This window comes from Callithrix jacchus, chromosome 5 (assembly GCF_049354715.1).
Source record: "Callithrix jacchus isolate 240 chromosome 5, calJac240_pri, whole genome shotgun sequence".
Lineage (NCBI taxonomy): Eukaryota > Metazoa > Chordata > Mammalia > Primates > Cebidae > Callithrix > Callithrix jacchus.
The window spans coordinates 98,141,494-98,153,019 of record NC_133506.1 but is presented as its reverse complement, the minus strand read 5'-3'; the positions used below and the strand labels follow the sequence as shown (position 1 = coordinate 98,153,019).

The 11,526-nt window shown below is 43.0% G+C and overlaps 1 protein-coding gene and 1 non-coding gene across 13 annotated transcripts in view; both read left to right on the top strand.

The window, feature by feature from the left end:
- The first annotated feature begins 943 nt into the window (after positions 1–943).
- LOC103793164 (uncharacterized) lies at positions 944–5,297 on the top strand. The gene is made up of 3 exons (XR_001911969.3): positions 944–1,069; positions 3,984–4,132; positions 5,097–5,297. It is a non-coding gene; the product is annotated as an uncharacterized LOC103793164 (transcript).
- A 3,898-nt stretch (positions 5,298–9,195) lies between these two features.
- The window catches only part of HEATR6 (HEAT repeat containing 6), a 36,436-nt gene continuing 34,105 nt past the window's right edge, over positions 9,196–11,526 (top strand). For 9 of the 12 annotated variants that reach the window (XR_013535736.1, XR_001911686.3, XR_001911685.4 and 6 more), the window contains exon 1: positions 9,196–9,433. Coding sequence is in view for 5 of the 12 variants with exons in the window: in XM_008997035.5 (XP_008995283.3) it covers positions 9,215–9,433 (219 nt within the window). In the remaining 7 variants the exon portion in view is untranslated. Of the gene's footprint in view, positions 9,434–11,038; positions 11,116–11,526 lie in introns of all 12 variants that reach the window. The other 3 variants (XM_017972519.4, XM_078373810.1, XM_078373809.1) reach the window with 1 other exon arrangement.

The following is an 11,526-nucleotide window of genomic DNA, read 5'->3' as shown; positions in this document are numbered from 1 at the left end:
AAGTTGTAGGTGGGAGGTGAGAGGATGCGCTGGGGTCGGGAAAGAAGAGAAAGAGCAGACTGCACCCTTGCTACCTGGCACCTAGCTCCTAGATGGTAATTTCTCTTTGGAATTCTCTCATGCCTAGCCCATGCCTGGCCCAGAGCAGACATTCAATACTTATGTCAAAAATGAGTGACATAATAAAAGTTAATACTCATCCTTCCACCCTCCCCACCCCCACCTCTTTTTCTCAGTTACTCACAGCTTTTTTGATTTAAGAGTCTTTTTCATTTTTAATTTTTTTAAATTTTATTTTGTAGAGATAGGGTCTTGCTCTTGTTGCCCAGGCTGGTCTTGAACTCCTGGAGTCAAGTGATCCTCCTGCTTTGGCCTCTCGAAGTGCTGGGATTACAGACGTGAGCCACCGCATCCAACCTAGTGTAGGAGTCTCTTTTTTTTGAGATGGAGTTTCACTCTTGTTACCCAGGCTGGAATGCAATGGCACGATCTCAGCTCACTGCAACCTTCGCCTCCGGGGTTCAAGAAATTCTCCTGCCTCAGCCTCCCAAGTAGCTGGGACTACAGGCACGCACCACCATGCCCAGCTAATTTTTGTATTTTTAGTAGAGACGGGGTTTCACCTTGTTGACCAGGATGGTCTCAATCTCTTGACCTTGTGATCCACCCACCTCGGCCTCCCAAAGTGCTGGGATTACAGGCGTGAGCCACCGCGACCGGCTGTAGGAGTCTTATTTGTCTGTCAGAGGAGGGTGTTCCTGTGGCTCGGAGCCTTGCTTAGGTAATATAGTAGGACCCAGGGCACACAGGGTGGGTGAGTGTTCTCCAGACATGTCAGTTTCTGGGCAGGGCTTAGGTTTCTGCCGTCCCTAGTCCCACCCCTGGCCTTGCATTCCAGCTCAGCAGGTGGAAAGTATAAATTTCAGCTGCTCTCAGCCCTGCTGTGTTTTTCCAAGGCCATCCAACAGCAACATGAAGCTGGCAGCCTTCCTCCTCCTTGTGATCCTCATCATCTTCAGCCTAGAGGTACAAGAGCTTCAGGCTGCGCTGAGACCGCGGGAGATTTATGGTGAGTCCAGGCAGAAGACAGCTCTGTTCAGTTTTCCTTGAATGAGGGGGGCTAGAAAGTAGCACATCAGGGACCAGCGGGTGCTGGGGAGGGGAGGGGAAGAAGGAGAGAAGAAAAGGTCTTAAAGGGCCACTGCACGGACCCCCCACTGCCGCTACTCCACTCCCCAGAACAGAATCTCTTTTCTTCCACCTCCACTTTCTCCCACTCCTTTCCCTGGGTCACTGCTCCATTTGGACTCTGCACCTCTCCTCTCATCCCCTCATCACCCACCCTCTGACTCCCACCATCTCCCTTTCCATCAGTTTCTTTCTCTCTTGCTACAAGTAAATTGGATCACCTAGAGAGAATATTTTCTTAATCATGTTAAACATTAATCATCTCAATCTCTTCTTTTCCTTTCACCAACATTCTCAATGGAGTAATCTTAATTCTCTGCCCCCACTTCCCTGTAAGTCATTCCTTGACCACTCCACCCCTGCCCCATCACTATCCTGAAATGTCTCTCCCAGATCCTGTGGACAAATCTCATGACTCCTCAGTTGTCAAGTCTTTAACCTCTGTAATGTCTGACACTGCTTGCCACCACCTCGGTCCTCAAACTTTCTTTTCCCCTGCATTATCTTCCACGGTATTTTATTCTTCTCTACACATTATTGGGTTCAGTTATTACTCTCCTCTCTTCTTTGCTCTCCTTGCCCCAATATTAAACTGGTTGCCAAATATTGTTCATTCTCTGAAAGTGTCTCTTACATATGTTCTTTCCTTCCCTTGCCACCTCCCATTGTTACACAGTATTTCCAACCCCAATGACCTCCGTCTGGCCCACCCCAGGAGCTTGTTGAATTCTATTCCATTCTAGGTTCTCACACCAGAATAATCTTCCTAATTAAACAGCAATCACACCCCTCTCTTGATCTAGCAAATGAAATCCAACTCCTAAGGCCCTCGAGATCTTCCTGGCCCTGTAACTTTGTCCCCTGCTTACTTTCCTGCTTCATTTCCAGTTGTTCCCTAACACTTACCCAGCCCTCCATTTACCATTCTGCCTTTGTTCCTTGTATGTCAGGGTGAGGAATGAGGTGGATGAGGTACCCAGGGTGCTCACCGTCAGGGTTGGGCAACGGCCTCCTGGAATCTCGTGCCCTAGGCACCTCACTTGCCTCACCCTAATCCTGGCTCTGTTGCGGTTTCCCTTGTGAACTTTTGCTGGTAATCCTTCTTTCTTCTCACAACACTCCACCCATGCCCCTCAGTTCTGTCTTTAAAACATTGCTGCACTTCAAAACTCACCTTTTCTAATTAATCTAATTGAAGTAATGCCATCTTCTCTGAGTATTTTTTTTAAGGCAGGATCTTGCTTTGTTGCCTGGACCAGAGTGCAGTGGCATGATCATGACTCACTGCAGCCTCAACCTCCTGGGCTCAAGTGATCCTCCTATCTCAGCCCCTCAAGTAGCTGGGACCACAGGCATGTGCCACTAAGCCCGGCTAATTAAAAAAAAAAATTGTAGAGATTGGGTCTCACTGTATTACCCAAGCCGGTCTCAAATTTCTGGACTCAAGTGATCCTCCCACCACAGCCTTCCAAAGTGCTGGGATTACAGGCATGAGCAACCATGCCCAGCTGAGATGCTTTAATTTTTCGGCTACACCTCTCTCGGGACACTTGTCACATACTGCTTTGTTTTTAGTACTTTGAATATGTCTTATCCATATTGTTAGACTCTAAGCTGTTTGTTTTACATCTTCGTATTTGCTGAATAATTAATTTCCTCTGTTTTATACATAGTAAGAAGTCAACATATATATACTTAATAAGTATATATTTTTGACTTAACAAGTCACACTGCTGTGAGTGGGGAAGAGGGGGCTTCAGCCTTCTCACCACAAATCAACAAAAGCTACAGGAAGCATGGGGGGATAGTATTGATTTTCTCTGAGGTCTACAACTACATGGAATATATCCCGCCAGCCCCCATTCTTGCACTCCTCAGATACTGCTAATCAGTCCTAGCACCCTTTCTCTTTCAGTCTGGAGAAGGTGTCTGAGCCTTCTCAACACAGCATCAGACAGCCACTTCTATTGACTAAAGTTGACAATGGAGAATAAAACTCATTAACCCTGCTGAATCCAGGGGCCCCTTTTTACAGATGAGAAAACTCCCAGAAAGATCCAGAGACATAATCAGGTAAAGAAATTCCTGATAACAGCTGAGTAGCCTATCAAACTACAGTACCCATCCATCCAGAGTTCTGTGTGTTTTCCCAGAAGCCTGTGCGGTCTTAACCAACTCTTTGAACCTATTTCATTGGTCCTCAAAGAGCTTGAGGTTCTGGGAACTTGGGAGCCTCCACTCAGGTCAGGAACGGCTCCTTGAAATTTAGAGGTTTGCACTTATGTCAGGATGAGCTTCACCATGAGGGACAGCAGAAGGTGCTCAGACCAAGGGGCTAGGCAAATCTGAGTTGAATCTCACTTCTGTACCCACTGATTAGGAAGTCACTTCTGTGAGCCCCAGTTGCCACACCTGTAAAGTGGGCCTATTAAGGCTCACTGCATGGGGTGACTGCAAGGGACCTGCGATGGCACTTGGTAAATGTGAGTCTCTTCTCCACTCAATTCCCTGCAGCATGGAAAGTGAAGATATTTAAGTGGGCTTCTTTGCACTTCCCCTCCAAAGACACAATTATCCCCATCTCTAAAGCAGGCCTTACTTTTTTGAGGTTATGTGAATGCATTGCTTTTAACTAGAATATATAAGATGTTAATGAGTATTATTCTGCAAGTAATAAGTTATATTGCATATTAAATGAAAAGAAAAATGTGGAATCGACTTCTCAATCAAGGGCTGTTCTCCACAGCACCTGTGCCAAAAGTATGGTGGTTTTCAGCCCATCTGTTCTTCCGCAGGTATCTGCATTGAGCGCTGCAGCGGTGACTGGGACTGTGACCCAGGAGAGCACTGTATCAGCAATGGGTGTGGCCATGTGTGTGCTGCACAGTAAGGATGGGTTGAAACACCAGGCCCTCCCTGCTTTCCCAAACACTGTTCAGTCTAGGTAGGTTGTGCACGTGGCCTCAATGGGACTTCCCAGAAATGAGTAGGAGAGAAAACTACCTGTCTCCGTCTTCCCCCACCCTTCCCAAGAAAAAGATGCATCCATCACAGGCTGGGTTTCCAGACCTTTAAAATAATTCCCTAACCCAGCATGTCCTGGAGAAAAATCAGACTATTTATTTAAGCAAAATGATAAAAGTCACACATAATCTCCCATCTCAAAACAATGTCTGTCTAACACTTTGGTGCATATTTTAAACGCACACACAAATATATAATATTTATATAAAAATGAGATAATCTTGTGTCTATTTTTACTTTTTATTTCACTTAAAAATAGCTACCAAACAACTTTTAATGTCAATACCAATGCTTCTATCCCATCATCTTTGATAGCCTATAGTTTATCATCTATGTTCATATACTTAGCAACCTCCATTAATACACATTTAAGATATTTCTTATTTTGATATTATGAATATGATTGTAACAAACACTAAATTGGTGTATGTACACTTATTAACTTCCTTGGGACAAATTCTAAGACGTAAAATTGACGACTAAAGAGTATATTCATTTTAAGTTTGTGATGTACATTGCCATGTTGACTTATAAGAACCTCTTTTCTGTGAAAATATCTCAGGGGCCTCACATGATAATTTATTTGTTTTCAGTAGCCATTAATTGAAAAAAATACATAATAAAAAGCTACCATAATTCAGTTTTGATTCTAAATTAAGTTTCATTGAACACAACAGAATCAGCATATGCTTTAAATAAAACCCTTTGTGTTCAGAATAGATTATTTGGCCAATCCATCTGCAATACTTGGGTGCTTAGGGCCTGGCTGGCTCTTTGCAGGTGTGATTTTCCAAACTTGGAACTGTTCCTTCTTGATTGTATTCTGTGGACCCAGGTCCCCCAAACAGCAGGTCTCGGGCTAATTTTTTTTGTCTTTTTCTCAGATGAAGAGTTATTTTAAGGATCATCTTTCTCTAAGATCATCATCCCTTCCTGGAGTTCCTATCTTCCAAGATGTGACTGCCTGGAGCTCCTTAACTAGGAAGATGGATGAAAATGGGAAGCCTGTGGATGGAGACTACAAGGAATATGGGAAGAAGGGAAGAGAGGTTGTTCCTTTTAATAAATCATCGTTGTTAAAAGCACTCATTATATTTAGTTATTTGGTTAAAGGTGAGGAGGCGGGAGAGGAGAACAGGTGACATTTGTTGAGTATTGACTATCGACAAGGACCATGTTAAATTCTCCCCAGGCATTATCTAAGTATCCTTAACAACCTTTTGACTGTACTTCTTATCACCACCATTTGAGGACACTGAGGTTTGGGGCAAAGTCATATAGCAGATAGGTGTCAGTGCCTAAAGTATAATCATATGTCAAATGCCACATAAGGCCTATGCATTACAGCATAGTGGTCAGGAGCCCTGACTCTGAATTTCAAACCCAGGCCCACCACACAGCCATGGGGACTTCAGTGAGAGTCTTCATCTTTCTGTGATTCAGTTTACTCATATATATATATATATAAAATAGTACCTCATAAAGCTACAAAGATAAGAGGGTCACATACAGTGCTGATACATAGAAAGCATTCAGTAAGTATCAATTATAACGATTATTAGCACAGTAGTGTCCCTAATCCATGGGGTATATGTTCCAAGACCCCCAATGGATGCTGAAACCGTGGATAATATCAAACTCTATATATACTATGTTCTTTCCCATAAATACATACTTATGATAAATTATAATTTATAAATCAGGCACAGTAAGAGATTAACAATAACTAATAATAAAATAGAACAAATATAACAATATGCCAGCATCACTATTCTTATGCATTGAGACCAATATTAAGCCAAATGAAGGTTACTTGAACATAAGCACTGCGACAGTGAATCTCATAACTGAGGCGGTTATTAAGTGACTAACAGGCAGGTAGCATATAAGGCGTGGATATGCTTGACTAAAGGCTGATTCACATTCCAGGCAGAATAAACTGGGGTGGCGCAAGACTTAATCACACTACTAAAAGCAGCAGCAAGTGGAAATGTATGAATTGTTTATTTCTGGAATTTTCCATTTCGTATTTTCATACTGATTGACGACGGGTAATTGAAAAGGCTGAAAGTGAAACTACCGGTAAGTGGGGACTACTATTTACCAAACAGGCTGATGACCCTGAAACAGAACCCAAGGCCAAGCCACCTTCCTAGCCTCTCCTGGTTCAATATGTCACCTGGATACTGAAATCAAGCTCCTCTCTTCTGGTTTTCCCCATTACAAAATGTGGGAGGTAAAACAAAATGGGTTTATAAATCTCTCATCTATGTTCTTCACAATCACAGCCAGCCTGCACTACAATCTGATTTCAACCAATTTGCTGCCTGTGGAGCCTTGACCAACCATTTATACTCTTTGGCACCATTTTCTCAACTGTAAAAGGGGGAAATAATCATATCTACTTCATTTGATGCTAAGATGTATAAAACTTTAGAGTTTACAAAGCATATCACAAAAATCCCATTTGATTTTCACATCAACCAATGGCAAATAGGGACCCTGAATAAATAGTGAATTCATTCATTCTGTCAACAAGTATTCTGGGGGCACCTACCACATCCCAGGGGCTGTGCTAGCCCTGGGATACAACAGTGAATGAGAAAAATGGGATCTGTGCCCTCATAAAGTTAACATTCTAGAGGAGGCAATAAATGAGAAAGTAAGCAACTAAACAAGATAACTACAGGTTATAGTAAATTTTCTGAAGGAAATAATCAAAGATGTGAATTAGAGTGAAGTGGGGGCATGCAAGCCTACATGAGTTATAATGACCAGACTCTCATGAAAGGATAAAAATGAAGTCCTGAGAGGTTTCCAAACATGAAAGGAGTGAAATTCCACTGAGGTTCTTGATCATCCGATGCAGAATCTAACAAAGGAAATGACTGTGAACGTGCTTAGCACCCCTTAAAGCCCCTCAGTCACTGTAGGACTATGAAAACATGGAGAATTTAGGAGGAGACAGGAGATTTTCTTGAGAGAAAGCTTTTGCCACGCTGTGTTTCCACAGTTTCAGGGTAGGAGGTGGGAGTAGGAATGCTACTCTCTAAACTCAAGCCAATGCAGGGTGCCTTCAAAGCCCTCCCTCAGAGCTTGAGATATGTTTCCTTCAGTTGATGATCACTGCAGAGTAGAGATGTCCATTTCCTTAAAGGAACTACACTAATCCACAAGGGTATATTCTACTGGAACTCAACAGACCAGCATCAGTATGCTGTATTTTACAATTCCTGTGCCATTCCACCTTGAATGACACACTATGCATGTCATCCATGTCGCAACTTAAGATGGACCACACCAAAGCCATATCTTTCCCACAGTCTCTTCAAACCACCTCCATTGTGGAAATGACCAGGCCTCACATTCTTCTAGCCCAATGTGCTAGATATCTCTTCAGCACTACTTCACCTACTCTTGGTATTACATTCTTATTCTAGCCATTGCTACAGCAATGTTTATCTCAGGCATCTACTAGCTTAGCACAGGTATAACCGGTAAGAGCCTTGCCTCAGATATGCACCCTAGTCTCCTTACTTTTGCCTCAGGGCTTCTTTGACTATGCAACATAGGACTCCTGCCGGAACCAAGCAAGATGCACGCTCAACACAGGAACACCAGTGAATTAATGCCTGGTGGGCAACTTTGATAACAGAGATCAAAAGCTGACAGATAAGTGCTTCTCCTCTCTGTCCCTCTCTGGAGAAGGGTTTTGAGAGCTTCACAAGGCTTCTCAGAAACTCCTGAGGACTGAACAATTAGTCACCGCTTGCAATGGCCAACTCAATAGCACATACTGGTATTGATTCTCCTTCCTTTCCTGTTCATTCCTGGATAAATCCTTCACCTATCAACCTCATCTGAGGCTCTGCTTTCAGGGAACCCAGATTAAAATATCCAATGACTAGGTTTTAGCTTCTGATCTCTGAACAAATGCTTGAATAAATTTCTTTACATGAATACACACAAGTATGCATATATACAACACACATATATACACAGTCCAAGAATAGGAAATAATATACCAGCAAAATGGAATCTAAATCCAAACAAAAAAAAATAACATTTCTCCCTAAGCCCAAAGTCTTTGGAAAACTAGCTCAGCTAAAGCATACCCCCAATTTTCATTGCTGAACAAAAATGTTTTATTCTCAGGATAAAATATACATTCAGGTGACTTCAAGGTTTTCCCTAAGAGCCAGGGGTGAGGATTTGCTTTATATTTGCATAACTCAAAGGCCCTAGAGATGGTTTTCCCAATCTGCCTAACTGAAAGTCAAGCCTTTACTTCCTGGATAACTGAAAACTAACTGAATACAGATTTTTAAATGTCCATTTTATTCTCCAGCTTCTTGACTTTAAGGTTTCAAAAAATCTTTAAGTCCCATCTCAACCCAGCCATCCTTAGGCAGATAATATTTTATATAATTCAGCTGAACTCCAAAAGTACTCTTCTAGTGGGGCGAGGTGCCTCATGATCCATGAGAAAAAGAGAACAAGAAGTGTAGCTAGCTGTCACTTAAGTAGGGAAAGCTGCCCTTATATTCCACTGGCCAGATTGTAATCACATAGCCACAGCCAACTGCAAGGAATGCTGGGGAATGTAGCCTTTATTCCGAGTGGTTTTGTGCCTGGGGAAAGATTCTGAAAGAGTAGAAAGATGTCTTAGAACTAGCAGTTTCTGCTACTGCCATCCACAGCACAACCTCTCCAACTCCAGCCCCAATCTGAAACTAGTACTCAACAGAGTAACTTCAGCCCTGCCCAAGAACAAACTTTCTGGAAGCACAAATTGACAAATCACTTTTCAGTCAGGGATCAAGAAGGTGTGGCCGGCGAAAAATCTCCAAGTCAATTTCTGACAAGTATTTGCAGGGTACGACTCAGAGGGGATGGAAACCCCTCTGAGTCCCAGTCTCGTCTAAAAACGGTACTTCCGTAACTAGCGCGCGGGGCGGGAGGATGCCCCGGAAGTATTTCTATGAGACCCTACGTAGAAAAGATGGCTGCTGTACAAGTTGCGGGCTCCGTCCCTTGCAGGCAGCCGCGGGAAGCTCCGCGGGATGCAACCCCTGAACGAGGCAATGGGTTCCGCCGTTTGTCTGCCAGGCTCTGCGCCTTGCGCCCGGATGACAGCAGCTCCGCCCGCACCGAGATCCACCTGCTCTTAGATCAGCTCATCTCCGAGAACTACACCGAGGGCAGCTGTGTGGCTCCAGAGGTAGGCGGCGACCCTGGGAGAGAGCGGGTGCGGCTCCTGCTGGCCCCGGCCCAACCCCTCCGGGAACCCAGCTGGCTGCCTCCGCCCGCCTTTCTCTGTTGTTCCCATCCCTGCGCCTGATGATTTAGTTTCGGGCTGGCATGCTCACTCCCACCGTGGCACATCTTAGTTCTCCGTTTGGAAGACCTTGTGGTGCTTGGCACACTCGCGTCTTTCAAAACCCAACTTGAGGACTTCTGCTCTAATAATGCCTCAGGTGTCATCTCTGGTACCACCTTTCCATGCCCCCGCACCCTCCTCCACTCCCTCTCTGTGCATCCAGAACACTTTGTTGTCAAAATGCAATACTACTGTTTATTGCGTACAGGATACACGGATAACGTGCTGTAAGTTACCACGGGCAATTCAAGGAATCTTAGAACGTGGGTAGTATTAGGTCTCTTTTGCCTATGAAAATACTGAAACTCTTAAAAAATCCAGTGTACGAAAAGTCTGCCTGCCACAAAAAAAAAAAAAAAAAAAAAAAAAAACGTTTTCTGTTCCTACACACTAGCTCCTCCCCCTCTGCTGTCTTTCTGAGTAATCTTACATACATCAAGCCTTAAATTAATGAATTCTCTGAACTGTTGACACCAGGGCCTTTTGGCCCTACGTAGGAAAGCTGGAGGTGGTGCAAGTTGCCTGCTTGCACAGGCATCTCAAACTAGACAGTTCCTAAAGATGAAATTCATTAGCTCCAAACACACATTCCCGTCCCCAGCCCATCCCACCTTCCAACACACACATTCACAATCCACCAAGTCACACAAGACATAAACATTGGTTCTTCCTTCATCCCAGGCCCTCTCCAATCCACATATTTCAGAATGTGTCTCATATATATTTCACAGTTCATGCCCTCCTGTCTATTCCCATAGCCAATGCCTTAGACTTCAGGCAAGGTGACTTATACCTGGATTGTTCGCTGGTTTCCTCTAACTGATCTCCTGCCTCCTGTCTAGCTTCTCTCCAAATTGATCACAAAATTTTAAATCTGCTTTGGAAAAATCTTCAGTACATATTGGTAAATGATTGAAGCAAGTTGCAGGACAATTCATACAGAATGAGATCAATACGGAGCTGGAGGAGGGATTTTAAAATATGTGTGTTTATATATGCAAAGCTAAGGTCTAAAAGAATTCACAACAGAATAATTGAGTATGTCATTAGGAAGCGGATTGAGATTAAGGCAATAGTCATGGGGGCTTTTGCTATATTTGTGTAATTCGATACTTTTGCAACAAAACTTTGTGCCTTTCCGTTCTCTCCTGTTACTCCCCCTTTTGTTCCTGTGTGCAGTCATTTAAAACTTGCTGTTCTTCAGGCACCTACTGGTGTTTCACATCTCCAGGTTTTTGCATGCTCTGTCTACTTTGCTTGCAGTGTTTTTAGATGCCCTGTCTGACAAATGTCTCCTCATTCTTCAAATCATTCCAGATTCTGCTTTACAGTCATCTCCGCAAGGCCTCCCTAATTACTGTTTCTGGACAGAGTTTGTAGTTTATTCTTTCAGCACTTAATTCATGTTACTTTAATTATTTGTTGTGTTTTTTTCTCTCTCACTAGGTTGTAAGCTCTTTGAGGTTCAGGAACATGTTTGTTTTTACTTTGGAGTCCAAGGACCTAACACACCATGGCACATAGTAGGTGTTCAGAACATTGTCATTCAATAAACATCAATGGATGAATGAGTGACTTGCACATAGGTCCCTCTTTTTTTTTTTTTTTTAATAATTCTTTAATTATGCATAAAATCCATAGAAGTGTTAGGTCTGATTTTTTTTCTAATGCCACTGAAAATCTGGTTCAGTTACTTTTTGATATTTTTAACTTTAGTTTGTGCTTTTATACCCTAGAGGCCTTTCTTTGGTTATTTAATTTTACTGTCTTTACATATATAGAGACCAGAGTCTTCAGTCTGACCAAAACCATACTGAATCTTTTCCGTATTTTTTTATTTTTTATTTTTTTATTTTTTTAAGAGACAAGGTCTCACTCTGTCATCCAGACTAGAGTGCAGCAGCAAGATCATAGTTCAATGTGCTCCTGGGCCC